At 41.9% G+C, this 24,711-nt stretch overlaps 3 protein-coding genes and 1 pseudogene across 5 annotated transcripts; 2 read left to right on the top strand and 2 right to left on the bottom strand.

Annotated features, from left to right (window-relative positions):
• Positions 1–963: 963 nt before the first annotated feature.
• On the bottom strand, positions 964–4,605 carry LOC115686323 (root phototropism protein 2). 3 transcript variants are annotated; one of them, XM_030611575.2, is made up of 6 exons: positions 4,418–4,605; positions 3,297–3,468; positions 3,126–3,195; positions 2,658–3,035; positions 1,843–2,568; positions 964–1,682 (listed from the first exon to the last, which is right to left on the bottom strand). In XM_030611575.2, the coding sequence occupies exons 2-6, from the start codon at positions 3,356–3,358 to the stop codon at positions 1,206–1,208; spliced, it is 1,713 nt and encodes a 570-aa protein (XP_030467435.1). In that variant the 5' UTR covers positions 3,359–3,468; positions 4,418–4,605; the 3' UTR covers positions 964–1,205. The 3 variants fall into 3 exon arrangements, with proteins under 3 accessions (XP_030467435.1, XP_056170530.1, XP_056170532.1); XM_056314555.1 differs by having other exon boundaries at positions 3,297–3,435; XM_056314557.1 differs by lacking the exon at positions 4,418–4,605 and having other exon boundaries at positions 3,297–3,488.
• A 3,337-nt stretch (positions 4,606–7,942) lies between these two features.
• LOC115686298 (2-methylene-furan-3-one reductase-like) lies at positions 7,943–11,869 on the bottom strand. The gene is made up of 4 exons (XM_030611533.2): positions 11,427–11,869; positions 9,655–9,978; positions 8,792–8,951; positions 7,943–8,336 (listed from the first exon to the last, which is right to left on the bottom strand). The coding sequence occupies exons 1-4, from the start codon at positions 11,841–11,843 to the stop codon at positions 8,071–8,073; spliced, it is 1,167 nt and encodes a 388-aa protein (XP_030467393.2). The 5' UTR covers positions 11,844–11,869; the 3' UTR covers positions 7,943–8,070.
• A 1,326-nt stretch (positions 11,870–13,195) lies between these two features.
• Positions 13,196–18,428, top strand: LOC115686300 (uncharacterized protein At4g28440-like). Its single transcript, XM_030611534.2, has 3 exons — positions 13,196–13,289; positions 13,835–14,053; positions 18,012–18,428. Exons 2-3 carry the CDS (start codon positions 13,849–13,851, stop codon positions 18,197–18,199), a joined length of 393 nt encoding a protein of 130 aa, XP_030467394.2. The 5' UTR covers positions 13,196–13,289; positions 13,835–13,848; the 3' UTR covers positions 18,200–18,428.
• A 3,542-nt stretch (positions 18,429–21,970) lies between these two features.
• Positions 21,971–24,158, top strand: LOC130137392 (omega-amidase, chloroplastic-like; annotated as a pseudogene).
• Positions 24,159–24,711: the final 553 nt, after the last annotated feature.

Raw genomic sequence — 24,711 nt, 5'->3', positions numbered from 1 at the left:
TTACACGACTTGGGACATATCTGCTATACATTCATTCTCCACTCGGTAGCCTGTGTGAAAGTGTTATGCCATGTTATCTGAACAAGCCGCGGGATGCTGTCTCTGTTGTTCAAGCTGTTTCAAGTGCTCATAGTCGTAGCATGCTTATGGAACCTTTGCTGACTAAATGCGAAGAACTGCCGTCGGAGTTGTAGGAATACAGGAATCGAGCTCATATTCAGAGAAGCGAATGGTACTGCAGATGCATCGGCACAACTTGGAAAGGAGGAAGACATTCAGTCTACTATCAATCCGCCAAGAGCGTTTCTATTTCAGACAATGTAATATCGAACTTCTTGTTTAAGAATCTCTGCTGATTACCCGGAAAAGAAAGACCTTGTTTATCAAATATTTGACTGGAAGAGAAACAGTATGTCAATATGTTATGTGGGTACAATGATAGAGATCCTCGTAGATTCAGCTAGGCAAAATCTACCGCCTGAAGAAATGAAAACCAAAACTGTTCTTGCTAGGACTGTCCTAGAAGCCCCACCCCTCCATGTACTGCAATTAAGAGCGCAACCAGGACCGCTCCTAGTCTTTCGACTACACATTTTCGCTTCCTTCGTTCAAATTAGCAAAGTACAGGTTGTTCTCGAGGCCGTTCGTCTGTTATGGTCCCGCAGCATGTATGTCCATCTTTGTCGAAATTTCAAGAGGTCGAGATTGGTCGGACTTTGCTTCGCATTAATTCCGGTCGTCATTATTGAGGTTGTATGCACCATGTGAGTGTTGAAAACAATAATATGAACCGAAGGAGTGGTACAGCAGATGGGCCTGCTGATTTTTACCGCAAAAACAGCTCGTGTTTTCGAATTTCGTCTGCTCGTTTCACATTTCTGTGCAAAGTGAGGCTAGTATGGATCGGGCACGAAAGCTGGACTAAAATATCACCCGATTGCTAGTTGCTATACGAAAACAAGCTAGCATGAATCAGAATGACAAAATGACAAGCCAGAAGAGAACTCTTCTTGAACAAAGTTGTTCGATTACTTAGTATATCTGATCATATGGTTCCAACCTACTAACAAATCAACATTGTTCAACACAAAGAAACAATGCCATCACAACCCACAAACAAACGACTGAACGAAGCCAACAAAAAAAAGACCACAACCTAAACAAAACAGTTTCAGCTTCAAACAGACTCGGAGCGATCGCTTGAATCAAGAGATAGAGAACCTCCTCCTCCTAGGCTTGGTGATATCGACAGCATTTTCTAAGTTGGACGTGTCCTTCGACCCGTGCCTGAAGGGGTTCAACTTCCCCAGAGTCTTCGACATCGAAGAGAAGAAGGTGGGGCGCTTTGGGCCACCTTTTGCTGACGTTGACCCATGATTGGTCTTCTGCAAGTCCGAAATGTACATCTTCATCTTCAACAGCTCGGACCGTAGCTGCTCGTTCTCCTTTAACAGGGACGAATCAGCTTGCAGCTGATTCCTTGTTGTCACGGCGTCCGGCCCTTTATGGTCATCCGTGCCGCTCCTCAGCTTCAGCTGATCGTAGTAGAGTGTGTGCAGGACAATCTGCACAGGCAGCCGCTTGTTCTGTGAAGCATGGAGCCGGGCTTCGTGAGATAGCTTCAGTGGGTCCATCATGCTGCACGCCTTCTCTCGTTCAATCTCGTCGAGGGTCGGATGAGACTGCAAAGTTCTCTCGACTGTCATCTCTAACACTATACGCAGAACATGTTCTATGACTAGGAAAGGATCTATGAATGTGATGAAAAATGATGATCATTGTGAAGAAAAGATGCAGGCATTACAATGAATATCGTAGCTATACAAAGTTTATGATTCTCACCTTCAAGTAGATATCAATTGCACGATAAAGATCATCGTTGACCTTTCGGGCTCCTTTAGGCACGATATTAGCAATCCCGTTGAACTTTGGGATGCTGAGCTCGCCGTAGGTGGCGATCTCGCCGAGATAAGCATCCACTGTCTTAGTGACCCTCTGCATAGCAGTGGAACAGGTCTCCCTGAAGTCCCCACCGTTGAAGACCGCCATGCTCTTCTCCTTTTCCACAAACCCCGACACTATCCTCCTCACGCTGTCCAGATCAAAGAGCCTCTCGCCATCATAGGTAAATGAAAGCACCAGAAGGTCATCGACTGTCACGTGCTCAAGGATGACCGATATACGCTTTTCGAGCTCATTCTTGCAGCTGGTGGAGGCTTTGAGATAAATGGCCGAACGGAGGAGGCAACACAGGAAGTTGATTGGAAAAGCGGCTTTCTCTGAGGGCAAGAGGGAAACTATTGATTCGAGAAGCTCTCTTTGTTGGGTCCTAAAGTCGGGGTCATCAAAATCTGAGGACTTTGTTCCATTGCCCGTGTGGTCTCGTACAAGATCTCGCAGCGCTCTTTCTGTGTATGTTATGATGGCACTAGCTAAAGTCAGAGATTTCGCGCCTCGTTGCTTCATCGCTGAGATGATCTTTCCAAAGAAAGTAACACTTAGTATTGATAACTCCTCGGTCCACCAGTTGGTCGGAGAGCGACTCGGGAAATTGGCCTCATTACATGCCTGCACAAGCGTATCCTTCCTCAGTCAATTCCGTCCAACGAATGCATCTCAAAATGGGGGACAAATCAAGAGAAGGGAGTTAGGTTTACATTAAAACTGACTAAATCGACACATCTCTGGACAATTTTAAGGTCTTCGGCCATTGGAAGAAGATCTTCGCATGACTTGAGCACGACGATGGCACCAGACAGGCTCGACAAGGCCACTTGTGCGAGGAAATCATCAGTGCGCCCCGTGAGGTTGTTGTCGCAGTATAGATCCGTCATCTGGAGGTACTCCGCTGCGCAGCGTAGAGCTGCCACGTTGTGGACGGTGATCTCGAAGTTGACGCCATAGCAAAACTTTGCTGCTTTCTCGAAGATCTCGGGGCCTCCAGGGATGTTGGACAAATCTATCCTCGTGAGGTCTGGTTCTTTAGTTTCCATTATCAGTTTCCTTATGTAGTTGCTCTTTGCCAAAAGCATGAACTGCCATGAAAATTGAATGTTCAGCTTACGCAGCATAATCAATTAGCTTGATCAGGCATGACAAAAATTACGAAACATGGTTCTTATTACCTTGTGAAGGGAGAAATTCGCTTCTCCTACTCGTACAACCACATCGGTCGGAACCTCCTGAGAGAAGACCCTGCATCCAAGTTTCATCACAATCACTACTTAGAGACTGGTCATACATAAAACCAGAACAAGTATGATAAGATTGATGTATCCGATTAAACGGTAAAGTACCACTGGCCGGTTCTCTCCAATGCAATAGATAGCCTCTCATTGGCCCGGACAGGCGTTGCCATGGCTACGTCAATTCAGGATGAAAGGAACACGAAATGAGATTCTTGCGGCTTCAACTGGAGATCATACAACCACGAGTCTGCGTGGTGCTTTTGGAGATTTTAGCTGGTTTCTGAGGTGAAGCATGCGAGAATGAAATTTAGAAAAGAAGAATCGCACTTCGATAGGAACGTCTACAAAGCAATCTACACCATAGAAAGCAGAAGCGAAGCCCTTAAATAAAAATCAGTGGCAACTTTTCACTGCATCACAAGTACTGTCATAGTTTCCAACATCTTATAAGACATATTAAGGAAATGTCATGAGCAGTACGGATTGATGAGATCTACGATTGTACCAGTAGCAGGACATCATAATAGACTGTAGGACTACAAAACCAACCCACAAGCATAAGAAACTAGCGAATTGCTCCGACTACTTTCAACGCATCCCTAATATAATCTAAATGAAACCAGAACTTTGTTCGAAAGATAAGTAAGCATCAGCCCAACCAGATCCTATAAAAGACATGATTAAATTGCTGGTCAGTGGTGCCACAGAAGCTTCTGTACATAATCAGTAGACTCAAAGCTGAATTGAGCGCGATTTCTCTACACCAAGTACTTCGATGAAGTCAAGCATTGCGTGCAACAGATCACAACGGGGGTTCTTATAGTTATAGCAACTGAATATTGCATTTTCATAACAGCAAGATCTCAAAGATTTATAGACAAATCTGGGTTATGAAATGATCATTCCGTGCGATACTAGGGAAAATAAGCACTCTCTCATGTCTCCAACATAGACAAGGACCATCCAACTAGTTATCATTGCGTTCCACTTCCCGCACAACTGTCTCTCTCCACCTAGTAGAAGAGCTACGAATTCTTTTCCTGCGTTTCTTTCTTGGTTTCTTATTGCAAGCAACTACAAAAGATTGATCACATCCCTATTTTTTTTTTCGCGATCAAGAACCTCGGTCCAAGAACTCAGTCAGCAAGCAATGGCGGCTGAAAAGTCTTCTCATCACTGAACAATCTATGTCAAGAACACGTTAGCATGATAACCAAGGAGAAGCTTACCAGTGTGAAGCCAGTGAAACAAAGCTGAGCGAGCAGGGTTGGATGGACAGATACACCTTCCTCCCGGATGACTTCGTGTCTGCAAATTTTCCGATCAGATAACTGGATCAGAAAAAGTGCCGCAAGATCCTGCCTTATAGAATCTGATCTCGAAAGAGATACAACCAAGAACAATTATTCTTGTCAACGTCGAAAGAAAGAGAAAGAAGAGACGAAAACAAGTGGACAGGACTTGTCCAGCTACCGAGGCCTGAAAGCTTGGACGACGTAGCGCCATGTCACCTTCATGGCAGTCCCACTCTGACACTTGGGGCCCCCGCACGGCCTTGACCGGCCAATGGGTGGATCCCACGTGGAGCCGTGTCTGCCCGCCTTGAGGTAATGGATACCCACCGCCATGAATTATGAAATCGGACGTATTTGCTTAATTGGTAAGAGCAAATATGTGATTTGTGGACGGAAGCGAAGCGACCCAGAATTGGAAAAAGCAAATTTGGGGAGCACTGCAGTTCCCAAAATTCCACTTTACCCTCGTCTCAATCATTGATGTGATTTTTGGGTGACTTTGTACTGTGAAATAATCATGAATTATCGTGCTGTAAATTAATATTAATTACGTCACATCATACGAAGCAAAGACTTGAATTCTTTTCGCAAGCAAAAATTTCATTTTTTTGGTGATTATCCAAAATTCATCGTATCGTTTCAAATTAATTTTCACACTTTCCGACTTGAAAAGTATCAAAGGCTAGAAGTGAATAATCGCTCCAGGGTGTGTATGAATTATGAAGCAATAAATAACTACAAACCATGTCATTTGAAATTGATTAGGTCAACCAGCATAGAACAAAACCGAGATTTAATCGGTGCATGAGATTTGTTGGGTGCTTTATGAGTTTCCAAATAGTCGGGGGCATCTTCGCTTATGTTTCTAGATTATAAAAACAAATGTTACGATAATTCTTAAACTCCATTTGTTTCGAGGAAATAAATGATTTAGTAAATATTTTTTTCTCAAAAGACAATCGCCTATATTGTTTACAAAAATAAATAAATGAAAATTATTTTGATCATTTAGGAAAATATTTAGATATAAATTATTGTCGATAATGTAAACATTTTCCATTAACTAATAATTTCAAGCAATCAATTTTTTTAAATTTTTTTTTAAATTATTTATTTTTCGAGAAACAAACATTTTAGGCGATGGTGCATTGACCATCAGTAGGTGAACATTGTGGTCTAGATTGTCAAAAAAAGGCTTTCCAAACTTGCATGGGTTGCACGGGCAATGTAGGCGATTCACGAGTCTCTCCTGCTGTTATCAGTCAAAAGCTAAAATCCTAAATGAGACACGGTTCATCTCCCTCTCCCTTCCCTTCTTCTAGGATCAAGGGGGGAAGGGACTCACCACAAACACCACGTGGACCCGGTCTATAGTCGAAGGTTGATACGAACCTTAAAGAGCATGTGAAATTCACGTGAATCCTGAGACCGTCGAGCAATTTGCGCTGTGATTAGTTGGTAAGCCTTTGCACTTTTACTGATAGTTTTAGCGCTGAGGAGGCGAGACGAGCAAAACAACCTTATCCGGGCTCAAATCCGTGACGCCCAATTAGATCAAGTCGAAATTCCGATGGTGAGAGGTCGCTTTCAGATCAGAGTTCACATGGAAGGAAAGCTCGTGAGCACCGATGACTTGTCTTCCCCGACGTGGGTCAGACTCTAATGTTGGAGTACTTCAAGCGTGGGGGCCGAGGTACGCAAGTTTGGTCCCGAACGCTGGGCTCCTCCACAGCAAATATGTGGAAGCAAATCGTTCGGATTTCAATGGAGTTCCTTTCAATAATCAATAAGCAGGTGTGGTGATCGTGGAGTTTGTCCTTGGTATACACAGTGCCATTAACTTCAAGATTATCCTATGTACATCGAGTCCGATCTGTATAGCTCTGGCTGAACTGTCGCTATATCGTCCCGCATAGCAGTTGCACGAACCTGGGTACGTTAGGCGGTTTCCTAAAAAGCTGTGTAAGCGGCCGTAGCTTTGGAGGTGTTGTAGCTGTCGAGGAAACTGCCGTGGGGAAGGTTGTCTCAGACAGCCTCGTCGTCTACTTTTGTTTACGCTGAGTTTCGAAGAATTAGCTACTGATTCTCGTGACGGTGGTCCATTTCGACCGACTTAATGTCACGAGTATAGTGCCATATTTTGTAGCAATATGCAATTAAGTTTTGCTAGCTTTAGAAGTTTGCGAGATCCTCAGCCTCGAAGGCAAGAATCTTAAAACGGTACGACGCTATTCATGTTTCTCCATCGGAATCGCCTTTTCGCGAGAGCCGTGGTACTGCGAAGCGCGCATCGCCCACAGATAGGGTTCTATTATTGAAGGGCCAAAGTTCTCAGTAGGGTTCACCACACTAGAAAGAGAGAGAGAGAGAGAGAGAGAGAGAGAGTCTAGGTAGCCAATGTGAACCTAAGTTTATCAAAAGACTGAATTATTTCTCTCAACTCGTTCAGGTTTCTAAAGAAACTGACTGGGACAAGCTGTCCTGAAACTAAAATGAGAGAGGTACAAAGAGATATCTCAGACTGGCAAGAACAAGTTGCTGAAGCATGAGGACCTTTTAGTTCAGTGGGTAGATGAGAAGTTACACAATATCTAGATATTCTTTCTCAAGCTTTTAAGGATCGAGAGGTTTCCTCTTCCTACAACTTGCACAACGGTAAATCTCGGCGGCGGCACGAAGTTGATTGATCGTCAATTTGATGGGACTACAAGTCCCGAGTATATCATTTAATCGGGTGCCCTTCTCGGGACCTATGCCCGTGATTTTTCGCGGCCGAGGAACTCAATCAGATCCATTTGCATCCGTTTACCCGTGCAGAGGCAGTAGCAAAATCCTGAGTACTTAGATAACCGGCATGCGAATATGAGGCTCTGGTAGTGCTCCTATCTATCCAGAGGATTTGATGTCTCTAGCAACTATTGAGTCTTGACTTCTGCTTTATCTATATGGTGTAACCTCATCACGAGTGCTCTAAAAGGAGGAAGGAAACAAAAAGAGTAGATTGATAAGTTCTTTCCCCTATCCTTCTTGATCTTCTGGACGGCGCGTTGAGTTAAGTCCCATCCCCATCAGGTTGGATGGGTTGGCGCATATACTGTTGAGAAAAACTCATCCCCCGATCGGCATATTCGAAACATATTCAAACAACGCAGAAAATGTGCTCAATAACCATTAATTTGTATCATCGATCGTACATGTATATCACATAATAAATATACCCGATATTATCACGGATTAAATGCCACTTTGCACTTGAGAGTGATCTTCGATCGTCTTTCGTACCCACTTACGTTCAGAAGGAAAACCAGAGAAGACGTTATATCGAAGATGTGTGTTATTTCGCGTATGTGAAAAAAGAGAGTCTACTATTTATAGTAAGAGGCAAATAACCACTTTGTGGGCCTTTGTGGTTAATGGGCCTGGTTTGGCCCATCTTGAGCGGCCCACCCATTATGCCTCTCGTATACAAAAGGACTTCACCCTCTTGATGTTCTATTTGTAGAGTGCATTGTTTGTCGCGAATGACAGTAGTCATTCAGCGGGATGATTGTGATACAAAATTATCCATTAGCTATGTGTGTTCCTTCTCATGGAATGGGGTGTATCACTACCTTCCCACTTGCTCTGTTCGTCTCGACGTAGGAGAAGGCCTCGGCAACCTGAGAAAATGGGAAGGGTCCCTTGGGGTCGACTATTGGCTTCACCTTCCCGCTTTCGATGTATGGGTTCAGCTTCTTCAGGACCTCTCCGTTGGAAGTGACTACGAATCTGAAACCCGGCGGTACCACGGCGCCGGTTAGGGCCACCACGATCCCTCCCTCTTTTATAACTTTGACTGCCCTGTCGCATTGACCTGTCGAAAAAAAAAAGGGTATTTGTTAGCCCAATGTTCGCACAGGGATGGCCAAGGAATGCATCACTTAAATCGACTTAACTGTCGTAAGCAGGAGCTACTAAATGTCGAATACTCTCGACCTCGTCAAAGATGTAATCTATGAAAGCTTCTATTGTAATTTGGTTTGCATCACTATACTTATTTCATCTATTGATGTTTTCCCCCACGTATTTTCTTTTGAAAGGACAATTAGGACACTCAAATGTCCTTAATTAAGCATTTATAAACATCAACTGCTAACTAGGATAATGGCAACATGAAAGAAGCCCAATGTCGAGCAACATCTAGTTGGGATCAATTGAACCATCTTGAGATAATCACCTCAATATGCAGTAACGAAAGAATTTCGCTGAAGTAACATCCTGAATTTTTCGCTTCTAAGAACTAAGAGGGTATCAGATCATGTATATTACCAACAGCATCATAGACTACATCAAAATTTTCTGGGAGGTCTTCGAAGTTTTCTTTTGTGTAATCAATCGCCAAATCAGCACCCAAGCTTTTCAAGAATTCCAACTTTCCAGTGCTTGAAGTGGCTGCTACTCTTGAAGCACCGAATACATGCTTTGCTAGCTGCTCAAATCAAAGTAAAGTTAGAGTTGCACATTTTTTCTGCAAGCAGAAACTCTTGTGCATTTCCTCATGGTGGGGTTTCAGGGGTGGAGAGAGAGATAGAGACCATGAGTTGGTTCAATTGCTGCAGGCCAGCTTGCAGAAAAAGTAGACTTGCATTCAAGTATCATATACCCCAACAACCACATCGTCTAAATGAACAATTCAATAAGCATAATATAAACTTAAGTTGATATGCAATGGAAAGAACGGCCTTGCTCGGTTCTTGAATTATTTATGTCCTACACAACTGCAAGGCATAAATAGAAGAAATCAGAACCATATCTGATGCTAGACAAGGATGAGGTGCAAAGTTAAGAACTATCTCAACTCTAAGGTCTGCATGAAAACGGTTTTTCAACTTGGGAATGGAATTTCAAATTAGAACTATTTAATCCTCGTAGCTAGACGTAGGCCGAGTTACTAAATGCAAACACAAAGGTTTTACCTGAACAAACTGCATAATATCTGCCATACCGCACCAGTTTTTACACAAATTTACCCAATCGTGGGCACTCAAACCAGTTCACAGATACTAGTGCTTTCACCTTTTAGAGATAGATCTCTCTGTGCTTTCTTCTACTTGAAAACAAGTATGGTTTTTATTAAAAGAAACAAGTATCACGTGACTTAGAGGCGGCAATGATCATCTCCAAGAAACTACCTGGATGACGAGACTTCCAACTCCACCTGCACTGCCTAAAACAAGAATCGATTTACCAGCAGAGAACCCAGTCCTCTCCAGACCCTCATAGGCTGTCTCGATGGCGAGAGGAAGCCCAGCAGCCTGAGCAAAATCGATGTTCTTCGGTTTGAGAGCCAGTAACTTCTCTTCCACCGCGGTATACTCCGCAAATGAACCGAACTGCTTAGGGCCTTCCAAGGCCTTCTCGTTTATGTTCCCGTATACCTCATTGCCTTCCTTTAGTTCCTTTACCTGGCTCCCGACTTTTACCACCACGCCAGCGACATCGTAGCCTGGAACAGTCTACCAAAGGGAAAGAGAAAAGCATGGCGGAGTAGAAATTGTCAAAATCATTTTGTATCATGAAACTAAATCAGTTGATTGAATGGGATAAAAATTCTCTCGTTCGTATAAAGTGAGAGAATACTAATAGACGTCCCCGGGTGAAAGGTACAATAGAAGATCTACCAAAACAATCTCCCACAGTAAGCTGGAGCTTTGTGTGGCAATTTATCCTAAATTTTTTATGGATAGATGAGCATAAGCACCACATTATCTGTCAAATTTACAAATTTTCCTGTACTATTTAATATTTCCTATAGGTTGGACATCAAATTTCTTTTAGCTAGTAGATGCTTGACAAGCTTTGTCCCCGTTAATAAGGACACTCTTCAAACAAAATTACTTTCCATGCAATCGAATTTTACCGGTTCAAATAGAACGCTGATGGGAAATAAAAATACATGCATAGAATTGTAATGTTCGCAGTCGGGTGGTCGAGAGAATCTTGATTTCCTTAGTAATGAGGATGGAAAACATCAACAAAAGTCAGTTGCTATGACTAGCCGACTGAAATGCAGCTGAGGATGCATTGGGGATGTACGTAGTAAATGGCCTTCAAACCAAAATTTACATTGGTTCTCATAGGAAATGACAGTCATATTTTAATGTGCTATTGTTACATCTTTCTACCATGTCTATTCTACCCTACAAAACCTTTCCCTCGCAAGAAATATACAGCGGCTCAGGTATTACCTGGACTCTAATCCGCATAGACCTAAGTGCAAGAACAGTTCTCTTTATTACAATGAGTACAAGAGAAACTATGTTTCTTCTCCCCTCTAAGAAGAGAATACTTATGAGACAATGCTTAACCAACTAAAGTAACATCTACCAACAGCCGCCAATGGATAACCAATTAGCTTGAGCTACTGCAATATCCAGAATCATTCCCCAACATTGTACACAGATAGGAACACCAGAAGAGTTCACATTTCGAAGGCGGTGTCTCAACTAAAGCATAGCAACTCGAATTCTCTCTCTCAGTTCCATTGGGTGACACTTTAAGCTCCCATACGCACATACCAACATTCCCCTATGCACGGCCTTTGCGGCAATAAGTGCTGTGACAGAGCCACATAAACGGTCCAGTTATGCAGTGCGCTGGTCCTCCCAGCTCCGGGTGTCAAGCCTAAATTGTTCTGGCACCAGTTAAGCACTCGTTTCATCCACAAATTCGAACCAGTTCGTACAGTCTGTGCATTCTGTTAGTAGTATCCACGTAAGTGTCACTGTGTTGACTGGCTATTCAATTCTCTTCTCAATCCTCATAACTGTAAATAATTCACCTCCCACAGCTTCTCTACAACCCACCAAATTTGCTCTCCCCTCACCGTGTTTTCCCTCCAACCAACAAAAACCCGAACCGTCGAAACAAGATTAGAAAAACCCGAGGAAGAAAGATTCATTACCGGGAGAGGAGAATCGGTGGCCTTGAACTTGCCCTGCCTCCTCTTGGCGTCGACCGGGTTGAGCGCGGCGGCGACCACCTTGATCAGCACCTGATCCTCCTTCAACTCCGGCACCGACACCTTCGGGTCGAACTTGAGCACATCAACCCCGCCGTACTCGCCGTACACCCACGCCTTCATCTCGCCCGGCGCTCCGGCGGCCTTGGCGGCCTCAGCGGAGGCAGGGGCGGCCTGGGAGCTGGCGCGGACTCGGAGCGGGGCTGCCGGGTTCCGCCGTCCAGCGGCGACCGCCTTCTTTCGGGTGTGCCGGAGAGCCGGAGCGATGGAGGAAGAGAATTTGAGAGGGAGTGAGGAGGAAGAAGACGAGGAGTGGAAGGTAGTCAGCTGGCGAGCTGCGGATGTGAGGATGGCCTCCATTTTTTCACCAAGTCTTTCTCTCTAGCTTATCTTCAATGCCCTTTTATAGTTACCGTTGCTCCCCCTCTTTTTTTTTTCTCTCTCTCTTTTTGGTTTGAAATGCTTCTGACAAAATTTTCTTATTTTTTATTTGGGAAATGAGAAGTAAGATTTTGATAGTAGAATTAAGTTACCTTGGGAGCTAATCCAATATAAATTGCAAAAATATTTCAGCTTTGCTCAATTTTTATTCTTTCAATCAGAGCTCAGGAGTAAAATCCATAATTTGAGCTTTCCTTGTACGAATCTTTTAATAAAAATTACATTTTCCGTCCCCGTACTTTTTCAGAATGTCCAAATTCTATCTACGCACTTCATTTCTATAACCACGGACGCTTTGCGTAACATTTATTAATAAGATTTTAAAATGAGAATTTTTTCGTATCCTAGCTGTTAACAAATAAATCGAAACATATTCTTATACGTCCTCATGATTAATATCGATGGCCTATCTAGTATAAAGGCATGAACTCGTGTGTCGCCGATTGTCGTATAAAAATATAATTATGGATTTATATATTCAGCATTTTCCCTCTCTCAAAACGCATCGTTTTTCTCCCGTCCTTCCGAACTAAGGGTGAGCAAGATGGATCGCCCAAATCGGAATCAGATTGGACGGGACCGAACCGATCGATTTTGTCCGATTCTCGAGAGTATCGGTCCAGTTCTCGATTCTAGAGTGGGAACCGGACCGGACCGGACCGATAAATATATATATTTCTAATTTTTTCATATATATATATATATATATTTTTTTTTTAAAAATTTTGAAAAAAATAGAAAACCTAATCTAATTTCCCTAATTCCCTCTTACCTTTACCAATAAGTTATTGGTCTCATTGGAACCTGTCCACGGTCTCAAGATTAGCTGGTCCGGTCCTAGAAACTAGGAACCGGTCCTTCCGGTCCGATTCCCGGTTTTTTGATCGGATCGGATCGGACCGGATCGGAAACCGCTCGCTCCTAATCCGAACAGGGGAGGGAGGGCCCGCAGGCGCAGGGGATGAGGCCGAGACACGTGCCAAGCACGTGATCCAACACGGTACGCGGATATAAAAGCCCTCCCTTCTCGCTCTCCTTTCTTTCTTCTGGTCGATCTCTCTTCGTGCGCCCGAAGCTCCGTCTCTGCCGCTCGCGCTCGGCCCCCTCTCTCTCTCTCGCCCAATCGATCAAATCGATCGATTCTAGGAACAAGGAACTCAAATCGTTTGATCGATCCAGGTAGGTTGTTCCATTCCATTGTCGATCGCTTCACGAGATCGGTCGTGTTCTCTCTTTTCGATCGATTGAAGTTTGAGCTTCGGATTTGGCAGCAGCAGCTGCGGCGGCGGCGGCGGCGGCGTCGCCATCCGGATCGGACGACCTCCTCCCGTCTCGCTCGAGCTCCCGTCGATTCGGCGACACCAGGTAGGGGTAGTTCCTCTCGATCGCGTTTGTGTCCTTTCGTTGTGTGTGTGTTTTGAGGATCGCTGAATGGGCGGCGCATGTTCCCGTCCGAGCTCGAGAGATGGATTCCCGAAGGGGAGTCGAAAGATGATGGCCGCGTGCATGTTTATTCGCTGGAGAATGTAACCTCTCCTGCGCGCATTTTGTTGAATGGAGCGGACGGTTTTGGGTCCTGGTGACGTGGGGGAGACCCGATGAAGTTCGAATCTTGTGTTTTCCGTAACGATGAACTCTTTTTTCCCGATTTTAAAAAAAAAAAGAAAAAAAGAATGGCTTTATTTTTTGAACCGGGGAGATTCCGCGAATCGGGATCCCAATGCATGGAGATGCAAAAATGGTCCGATGGGAGAGCGAGAATTTCCTGAGACAATGGGAGCATGTCGGTTTCTGTGGATAGCCAAATCAAAAGTCTGAATTTACTTGACTGGAAGCATTTCGAAAAGATAGTACAAGCATGGGAGATGGAGATGAAGCTGCACTGTTTGTTTCCTTTTTTTTCTTTCCAGTTGATCTGCTGAGGATGGCTGAAGTATCCAAACCGGAAATGAAGAAGGCTGTGTTCAAGAAGGTTTGCAAGCTCCGCCCACTCGAAACTGGGATAAGTCTCACGGTGAAGGTTGTTAACACGAAGGTGGTCGCACCGAGGGGTCGACAGATGCGAGCTGCTGAAACCTTGGTGGGCGATGATACGGCCATGATAGTTTTCGTCGCGAGAAATGAACAAGGTACGTTAATTGTAACGAGAACTTTTGGTTCACTGATGATACTGTGTTGTACTGTGTTCTTCTCCTGCTGCTAACCTCTGAATAGATCATCTGTTTAAAAACTTTGGGCGTTAAGAAGGCAAGTCTGGGACCAAAATAGAAAAAATATGGGCAACCTCTTTGAGACACAATTGACGAGGCCCAGATGGCTTAATTTTTGTATCTTTTGAAAACAGTTAATAGAAATACTGGTTCTTCAAGCACTCAATATGTCTGTATCATAAACTAGATGAAGTGTCCACATACCGGTGTCTATTATACGGAATACTAATTAGACAATCCCCGTGTCTAAGATTTTTCGGAAAGCCTAATCAGATGCGCGGATCTGCACTCACACCCGATCCTTGCACCCAAGTCCAGTTAGCTTGGATATGGATTAACATATTCAAGTAATCATACAAAATGTTGCAAATGATTACACCTTTGTTAGATTGTCAATCTGTTGCCGTCATCCAACAATTCAATCTTTTTTCTCGCCATGACTGGCATTAAAAATAATCTGTCTGAATAATTTAAAGAAAAACTACGAGGTTAGACCTGACTATAATATGTCAGATCCTACATAATATGATAGGTTTAGATAGGCTAAATGCTGAATTGAATAGTTTGATACTTTTAACTCGAATTGATTGATTCTCTTCTTGTTCTATCTTCCATAGATTTTGTCAAGTTAGGCCATATAATTTGATGTAATTTATCCATCGAGTTGTGAATATTTAGATTCTGGTTACAGTGGCTGCCTTTGTTGGACCTATATATTCTTTTTTTTTTTGAGTTGTATTCAATGTGATTGTATCTGTATCAAGGATGACCTATAGATCTCAAATTCCAACAAACATTGTCGGACAGTAAATAATTCTAGCTGATTATTATCATTCTTTGCCATATTTACGTGGTCAATCTTACCTGCTGTGGGGTATCAGTATCGTTCTCTGCTGTCAATATCCTGCCTGCTGTTTGATGAAGTCTTGAAGGGCTCAAGTGCTAATCTGGCAAAGTTTCAAGACCACGAATTTGACATTGAGTATTTACCCTGTGTTACGTGGACTCGGGTTTGGGGATTGGGTATAGGTGCGCATGTGTAAGACTTGGCCTTTTAGGAAATCTTAATTACAAGGATTCATCTGAAAAAGGATCCATAAAATAGACATGGGTACTTGAACACTTGATGTAGCATGTGACACATACATATAAAGTTCTTGAAGAGCCTGTATTTTCTGGTGATATCTTTCAAAAGATACAAAAATTAAGTCCTTTGGGTCTTGTCTGGCAAAATATAAAATCGGGCGTGCTGTTTCGAATATGGTTTTACGTAGTCTATTGAAATTATTAGGCTTGTCAAGTGTTTTTTAAGGGTAGACCGTATCTTTTCTATTTCGGTCACTGATTTGAATTGTTTAGGCCCAAAGTCTTTAAAGTATGCGATCCAATTATAAGTCTTAGATTAAAGCCCAGCCTAATCACTTAGACTTTTAAAACAAAGCCTCATTTCTTAAGTGTGCAGGTGATTACTTTTTCCCCCGCGTGATCTTCTTCCTCAGTTCTAGGGGTTTCGAACTCTATGCTAGATAAGCATGTAAATAAGGAAGACAAAACGTAAAGTGTGAGAAAAGTAAATCCCTATACGGTGTCGGGCAAAAAGAATAAGCATTGCCTTGTTATTACGCCTTGGGATAAGACCCTTATAAGTGGTACCCAGAACTAAGCGTGTCTATATTTCAAAATCAGATAACATGCACGACCATGAACCAGACAAAATGATCAACCGGCTAAATAATAGCAATGAAATTTTAATCAACGAATTATCCCTATCTCTATTTGCAATTCTAAACTAAACGCCACGCTAACTACTCTTTTCCATCATTTCTCTTTACCAACTTTTCTCTTTTTTAATTACTCAAGATGACATGATCTAACATCTACACCATACATTAGATTAGAACTATACGAAATTAAACATAAACTCAAACAGCCTTTTGCCTTTTCCATGTGGGCTATGTGATTGTAGGAAATTTCTCTAACCAACCTTTTTTATTGGTGGTTACCTATTGAACATATTGAACTTCACCCTCTATAGTAGACTAATCTCTCTCTCTCTCTCTCTCTCACACACACACACACACACACACACACACACACACACACACACACATCTTAGCCCACCGAGCACCGTCGTACCCCACAGAGACCATTGACTCCTCCGAGCACAATTCCTTTGTAAAGAAGTCACAAGTTACTGGTGGAAGGCCCATGAATGACTGACACATATACCTTGATTAGAGCGCCCACATAGCCATTCCATAGTTTTTGCATAGGCTCTATGTAATATCACCAATTTGGTATTATGAGGGGCGATTTCTGTGTAAAGTTATTCGCTACTGTGAGGGTATTATTTCTCTTACGACCCTGGAATGGTAATGTAAATGGAATGTGATATAAACTCATTGTAGTACTAGCACTTAGTACCAAGTAAGGAGCATGTTATCGCGAGGTTCTTGAACACAGGAATTTTAGTGTGGAAGAGTGTAAGGACTTAAAATTTCAATTGCTTAGCAGTCCAAAGTGAGGCATACCTCCTAAGCTTGCATTAGTATCCGTAGGTTCTCAGACAGCTTTGGAAAAGAGAATTGGAATATTTTCTCTCAAACTGTTGCCTCTGAAATGCATGTATGCCCTGTTTTGAATTGTTTAAGTTAACATAAGCGTAAATGGAGTCTTTTCTACTCAATCAGCCGCTTCTTGAATCCATATCTGCACTGTTACTTTGTGAAGCATGGTATTTAATTGCATTATCCACTTTTCTGAAGGAAGCTTAGCTTGGGGGTGACATCGTTTTTTTTTTTTTTTGTTATACCATTATCTATCATCGAGGAGGCTTGGACAATGAGGGACTTGGAAATTTAGTGCTCACTAGTGCTTAACTCATTGGCTACTAATTTAATTGTCAATGAGGGAGCAAGATATAGTTCTGTCCAGACATTGGTTTTGAATACTGAGGGAGTCTAAAACCTAGGGGTATGCAATTTTCAGGTTAGCATATGTAAATTTAGCTTAAAAGTCAAATGAAATTCAAAAGTGCTTTACGTTTTCCTTTTTCTGTTTACATCAATTCAAATGCCATTGCAAGACTTTGACTATTTAGGACTGGCGCAAAATAAGAAGTTTGTGATAAACTGGATGTTCTCCAATACTTACTTTCTTATCGGGCTTTAATAATTCATTATAACTTCTTATCAAACTTGTGGGAATAAGACAAATGGGTGCTGTGGAAACACAGAAAAATGGGCCAACCTTCATAACTATAACACGCTTGATTGCAAAATCTTAAGCAGACATGAAACAAAATAAATTACTTGTGCCGCTTGTACAGGTCAAATAAAAGTTTTTTGAGACACTAAACATGATTGAGTAAACTGTAGAAGTTACTTGCGTGCTGTTTGGGTCAATGTTGGGTCAACTTGCGTGTTTTAATATGAAAAGTGTCCTAATATTTTACAGTTCTGTCAATTCTGTGTTTTACTTTTGAATCGTCTTTTACTACAAATTCTCTGTCTCAGGAAACAGTATGGTTTCTTCAGGGTAAATATACATATATTGTTGTAAATATTTTTATGAAAATGATGCATTGAGTTTGGGACAGTATTGTTTCTTTTTTTTCTTATTGTCCTTTCTGACATACAAGAATTCCTTTCGCTGTTTCACCACTTTTCACACTAGAGGTTGAAACACAGATTCTAGGTTAATACTTTTTCTCTTGAACTGAGACATGAATTAATGTGCACTTGCAATCATATGTTTTGATTTGGACTTCATATGACTGGCCGACAACTAAGCATTATGCTGTCGTTCTCTGGCTATGAAACATTAGTCTGTCTTACTTTCTATTCATCTTTTTTTTTTCTCTGTTGTCGATGTCCAGTTGACTTGATGGAAGAAGGCAGTACCTTAACCTTGCGAAATGCAAAGATCGAAATGTACAAAGGGTCGATGAGGCTTGCTGTAGACAGATGGGGCCGAATTGAAGTCGATGAACCTGCCAGTTTTACCGTGAAGACCGACAACAATATGTCGCTGGTTGAATTTGAAATGGTGAATGTTGTCGAATAGGGAGTTTTTGTTTTTTATGTTTCTGGATAGCTCCTTCTCCCTTCAGCATATCCAATACATTCAGCACTGATGGAACTTTCGTCCAAGTGGATCCAGGGGCTATTTGCATCAGAATATGATCTAATGTGCCTGTTTTGGGCTGAGCTTTTGCCAACTTCTTAGTCTAGATGTGAGGCTGTTTGAATTAATTATACAATAATATCTCATGAAGTTACAAGTTCCTTGAGAATCTTATCGTGTTCCAAATAGCCCATATTGTTGCTGTGGATGTTTGTTTATGATTTCAAACAGGTTGAGTTTGTTCATTGGAAAATGTACTCACTTTGATTTGAGTAGTCTTTTAGGGCCGAAACTGAATGCTTAAGCTATGTACTCACCATTGTGTGATTAGGCTGCTTTGTTGATAGATACCGTGCTCGAAGCTTGAGCCCAGATCGGTTATCCACGGTCTTGCTCGACACGGTAAGAGCTAGTTAGCTTCTAGTAGGCACCCACAAGCCCCTTAAGCTTAAATGGCATATATCCAAAGTTTTAGCCTTTTTTATCTGACAGTTTAGCTCCATTTGTGTTTTCTAGAGTTCTTGGTAAATCCTGGTTGAAGTGGAATGTGCAAATGTAGCATAGTTGAATAAATCAGCTGACACTGGAAGAACTAAATTATTTATCGTTGGCTGTTTCGTGAGGGTAAGTCTTCGTGGCCGGCGGCCATGGCTGGAGCTTGATGAAGCTCGAGGAGCCATCGTGGAGCTTGGGGCACGTTTGACAAGTTACCAAATAGTAAAATTTTCTGTTGTTTTGTTTTCGGAATTAGTTTTGGAATAGAAATTCGTTTGGTAAATTTTTTGTTCCTGAGCACAAATTTGCCAAAATTTGTTCCCATAATCAGTTTTGGAAGAATGCTTCTTATTTTCAGAATTAGTTTTGGAATAAAATCATTCTTGTGGCCGGTTGCCGGCATGGCCAACGAAGGGGAAGGAGAAGAAAAAAAAAGGAAAGAATATTAAAAAAAATTAAATATTATTAATAAAAAGAAATTTTGTGCAGTTGCCAAACGCATTTCTGTTTTTTTTCTATTTCAAGAATAGAAATTTTGGGCAGTTACCAAACGCCTTCAAATGCTTAGAAATTATTTCCAGGTACAGAATAAAAAAGAATCATTTCTGAGCGGAATCGGCTTTTGGGAATAGAATGGTTGCCAAACGCGCCTTTGGCCGCCAGCAATCTCTCAGCACCTCTTTTCAGTTTTTCTTTCTCTCGGGAGCGAGCATCTCTCTTCGACCGCACCAACTTTCAGCCACGTCAGAGACCTCCTTTCAATTTTCCTTTCAATTTCTTTTAATTTTCTTTTTCTAAAATGGCTGATGTAATTGCCACGCTAACACCTCTCTCTTCGAGAAATAATATAAAAAGCCACACTAGCCTTTTTTTTTAGCCAAACTAACGGATGGACTTGATTGAAACAATTTGATAAATTTTAAGATTCAATCACACTTGCACGATAAGTTTTAAAGTTTCTGGTACACTTATCCGAGAGATTTTCATATCTCTATCAGCACCTCCATTCACGAACAATATCAAACAAACGCAATCCTTAGTTCACGCAGATTGGGTTCCCGCACACTCAATTGGGACAGGTTTCGAACTCGTATTAGGAATCATCTTGGGTTTGGATCCGAACGAGATTGATTCCTAGCACGGACCCATGTGACTGCCATTCCTAGAAAGAGATTGGTTGTCAAGGTGGCGGTTAGGAGCATTAATTCATTGCTCTATAAGTGATTCGATGCCTTTGATAAGGTCCTTAATTTTTCCGCTAAATGTAATGAACTGATAAAAAAGTACGTTGAAAAGTCCCAACCCTCGACAACAAAAGCGCTTTTTACCACGCGAAGAGTTAGGGTTGCACATAAGTAATATCAGAAGCTGGATGAAGTAAAGAAGCCATCAGAGAAGGTGCGGGGTTAGCCACTTCAATGGGATCTTTTATCCCGGTCGGCGGAGATATTACCAAACGTCTAGCGTTCCCTCGCGCTTGGCGCCAATGAGGGTCACCGGGCCTTGCCTGTGATCGGCAAGGGTGGGCCATCCCTCGCCAGACTTGATAGAAAAGAAAAAGGAAAAGAAAGAAAGAAAAAGAAAATAAAAATTCAATTATTAAAAAATATAAAATATTATCCACGTTAGCTCCGGCTGTCATATGTGGCACTACTGGCATCCACGTCAGCGATTTCCGGTTAAAATTGGCCGGATGGACTTAATTGGCAAAATGTGAAAATGTTTAGAATTCAATTGGCACAATTGAAAGGTTTATGACTAAATTGGCACAGGTGTAATAGGTTTATGACTTTTTTTTGATAATTTCCCCTAATTCGGCTTTTAAAGTGCCGAAGCATCGATATCTCAAAATCTAGAAGTACCCAAATCAATGAATTAGTAAGGTATTTATATGAAAATGACTAGAATAGTCAACAAACAAGGCCATGCCATGTGACAATCCTGATGTAGGAGATTAGCAATGGATAGATCGTAACACATCAGAGGGACATGCGCTAATGATGGTTTGCCACATGTCATAAGGACACGAACCAATAATGGGTTGACGCATGTCGGAAGGATGCATGCCAAGATCAAGCCCAATGAAAAGGATTAGGGTTAGACCGATCCCAATGATAATTAGCACTAATCCTCGTTTATTATTTTTACTTATTAAATTTCGATTTTATTATTATAAAATAACGATTTTATCCTATTGAAACAGTGTGACTGTTCGCAATAGATTTGCGGTTATTTTTTTATTAATTAATTTCGAAATTTATTATTTAACCTAACAGTTATTAGGCGTTCTTACAACCTTTGGAAGCATTGTGTCTCTTCGGACATAACTACTTTACCTTTGGAAGGTTATGTCTTTTCGGACATAACTCCTTCAACGTTGAAAGGTTGTATTTGTTCAAAGATTATTTTTTAAAATTATAAAATTCGGATTAATAAAAATGATTAAAAAATATTATTCTTTTATTTTATTATCATTTTATTCCGAATTTTCATATATCCTTTTTCAAAGTGACTTTTGATTTCGAACCAATTCATTATACATATTTTTGATGAAGGGACGCCTTTGTTCGAAAGGGTGTGATTAGTGAGTCAGTTTTACATGGTTGAATATAAAGTCTCTTTATTCAGATTTTTAGATACTTTTTCATTCCGAAAAACTGCAGCCATTCTTTCTAATTGTTTTCCTAGAGAGACCCTAGAGATATACCGAAATTGCTATTCGGTATTCTCAATAGGGGTGAGCACGGTTCCAGGGTAGAACCGGGAACCGAAAAACCAAACCGGCGGGTAAGGTTCGGTTCCCGGTTCTAGGGTGAGCGGTTCCGGTTCTCGGTTCCAATTTTTTAGGAACCGACGCTCTTCCTAGTAAAAAATAAAAACCCCAACTTTTCTTTACAAATTTCTCTCTCTCGGTTGCTCCTCCGTTGCGCCCTCTCTCCCACTCCCCACACCCACGACTCGACGAGACCCTCTCGCCTCTCCTCGCTCCGTTCGGCGTCCGCCTCGGCTCTTCCTCTGTCTTCATCAACCGCGGTCCGGCTCATCCACGGCGGATTTCCGATTCTAGGTTTTTTGGTGACCAATCGAGCGGCCTCGTGGCCGGAGGCGCAAGAAGGGAGCGAGCAAGGACAAGAGTAAGCGCGCTGACGCCCGCGCTCCTCGCCCACTCGTCCCCTCGCCAAGGCATGGGCTCGAACCCCTCGACTTCGGTCATCGATGCGACCTCGAAATTTGACGTCTTTTCTTTGGGTGGTGTGGTTTCAGTTTCAGATCGGGCTATGCCAACTTTCGGTGACGGCGGATAAAGAGAGGAACATTGCCCATGCTCGCGACGCGATTCGGGAGGCCGTGGACAAGGGCGCCGCTTGTTCTCTTGCCCGTGAGTCTCTCCGCATTAGGTAGACTTAGCGGATGTTTAGGCAAATGTAGCCCGTGTTGAATGAAAAAGGTCATTGAGCATTTCGTGTAGCTGCGGAAAGTTTGGATGTGCCTCCTGATTGCAAAATGGGAAATTTATGGCTTACAAGAACTTTGTATACCTTATCAAATGCCCTTTTGTGAAGGCGTGCACTAGAAGAAAGAATGGATAAAAGCATCTTGAGCGGGCACGTGTCTGTTTCATCAGTTTTGGGTGACTTTTTGTGGCTAAGTTCTTATTGATGCTTATGTAATTGCTATGTTTTTATCTGCAAGCTTTGGCTTCCAAGAAAATCAGCCATATTTGCAGCTGCGCCGTTCTATAAAAGGAGGGAAAAATCACGCAACTTGCCTCATGGTTTTGTTGACTCGTGCTAGGAAATATGGAACAGTCCCTATTCAAATGATAGCTTCCTGTTTATGCCGAGGACATTGATGGAGGTTCATCTCCTTCAACTGCTATGTTATCCAAGTCGCTAAGGCCTTGAAGGTTACCATAGTGGGCGCTTCAATCCCGAAAAGATGTGGTGATCGATTGTACAACGCTTGCTTTGTGTTTTTGGTTCCATTGGAGTGCTGAAAGCCAAGCACCGCAAGGTAACTTTTCTTTCCTTAAGTAACTATGTATGGAACATTTAGTTGCCTGAGTCTTCTGGTCTATCTGTCGTTTGAGTTGTTTTCTTTTCTTTTCTTTTCTTTTTCTTTTTGGCTCTATGCAGATGTTGGACGTATTGGTATAGGCATCTGTTATGATATTCGTTTTCAGGAATTGGCAATGATTTATGCTGTAAGAGGTAGGTTTCGTTTCCTCTTCGTCTATTTTGCATTTCCTACAATGTTGACTGCATACTGGTGCTGGGGCTGCCATTGGCCCAGTCTATGCATTTCGAAAGTAAGAAGATTTATGACAGTAACATGTATGTCTTAAGTGGTGGACCTTTGGATTGTTTTCCTTTGATTTATTTTCGTTTTATCCCTTCCAATGATTTTTAAGTTGAACATCAGCAAAGTAAGCCTTGCACAAAGGGGGCTTAGTTGTATAAATGCTTTTACGACATTGCGATATGTCCTCTATTGCTTTTTGTATAGAAGATATCTCTTTGCAATATTGAGTCCTAATTAGCTAGTTTTTGCCTCCTCCACTATTATATTGTTTTAAATTTCTTTCCTAGATTAATGAGGTTTGCTATTGGTGTTGCTAATTGGCCTTTTATTGACAATATCATTCTACTAAATATATTTGCACTGATCCATTGATAATAAAGTTATATGATGCTGAACTCTTGGTGTTTTCTATTCTGCATAAATGGATCTAGGTTGTTAGATAATATCCCCTTTTTACTAAGCGAAATATTGTTTTTTAATAACTAGTCATTGTTGCGTTTATTTTCGTTTTGTTTAATTAAAAACGAAATTTAAAAAAGAGAACCGTTGGAATCGGAACCACCCTGGAACCCGTGTGACAGGGGTAGGTTCCAGGTTCCACATTCTGACGGGTAGGTTCCAGGTTCCAAAAAATGAGGAACCTGTACCCGAGGGTAGGTTCCAGGTTCCAAGCGGAACGAACCGGAACCTGGAACCGCTCACCTCTAATTCTCAATCGAGACTTTGTTGTATCCTGGAGGAAATTTGCCGGTGACTATTAGCAACTTCGTGGGGCAAATAGTTCCTTAAAGAAAGTGATATTACGCCTCAAAGTCTAACTTCGTTGTTCATCCCATTTGAAGTTGAAGTTTCTTTTCTTCTATAATTCGAAGGAGCATGTTTTCTCAAATAATTTTAAGGAATTATTCGTTCAACAATGGAGTCGGAGACAATCAAGGTCATGAACCAAGACATGGTGAAACTGGACCGGTTCGATGGGAACAACTTTGCTCGTTGGAGGGACAAGATGATGTTCCTACTCACTGCATTGAAGATATCCTATATTCTGGATCCTAACCTAAAGCCTATAGAGGATCCGAAGCCTACTATTGAAGGAGGCTAGCCACGGAAAGGGTTAACAAGGAAAAGAAGAAACGCGAGGAGGACGAATTGTTGTGTCGTGGACATATTCTAAACACACTGTCCGATCGACTTTACGACTTGTTCACTGAAATGAAGTCGGCCAGAGAAATTTGGAACGCGCTTGAATTCAAGTACAAAGCAGAGGAGCAAGGATACTTTGATTTTAAATTTATTGATACTAAACCTTTGTTGGAGCAAGTCCATGAACAACAAGTGCTAGTCAACAAAATTCGTGCCCTGAAAATCGAAATTCCAGAAGCCTTTCAAGTTGGAGCAATTATTGCAAAATTGCCTCCAAGTTGGAAAGACTATGGAAAAAGGCTTATGCATAAGTCAGAGGACATATCCTTGGAGCAAATTCAGAAACATCTTCGAATTGAGGAAGAGTCACGTGTACGTGACAATTCTGTTTTGTTTGATACCAAGGTGAATGCTGTGGAGGGTACTGGATTTCAATCCAAAAACCGCCGGAATTTCAAGGTAAAGAAAGGGCCGAAATTTAAGAAAACACATGAGAAGAAGAAATGTTCTTG

The sequence above is a fragment of the Syzygium oleosum genome, unplaced genomic scaffold (genome assembly GCF_021117445.2).
Source record: "Syzygium oleosum isolate NSW1041296 unplaced genomic scaffold, Sole_v2.1 Sole_v2.01, whole genome shotgun sequence".
Classification (NCBI taxonomy): Eukaryota; Viridiplantae; Streptophyta; class Magnoliopsida; order Myrtales; family Myrtaceae; genus Syzygium; species Syzygium oleosum.
Note: the sequence above shows the minus strand (reverse complement) of the source record. Positions and strands in the feature narration are given on the sequence as shown.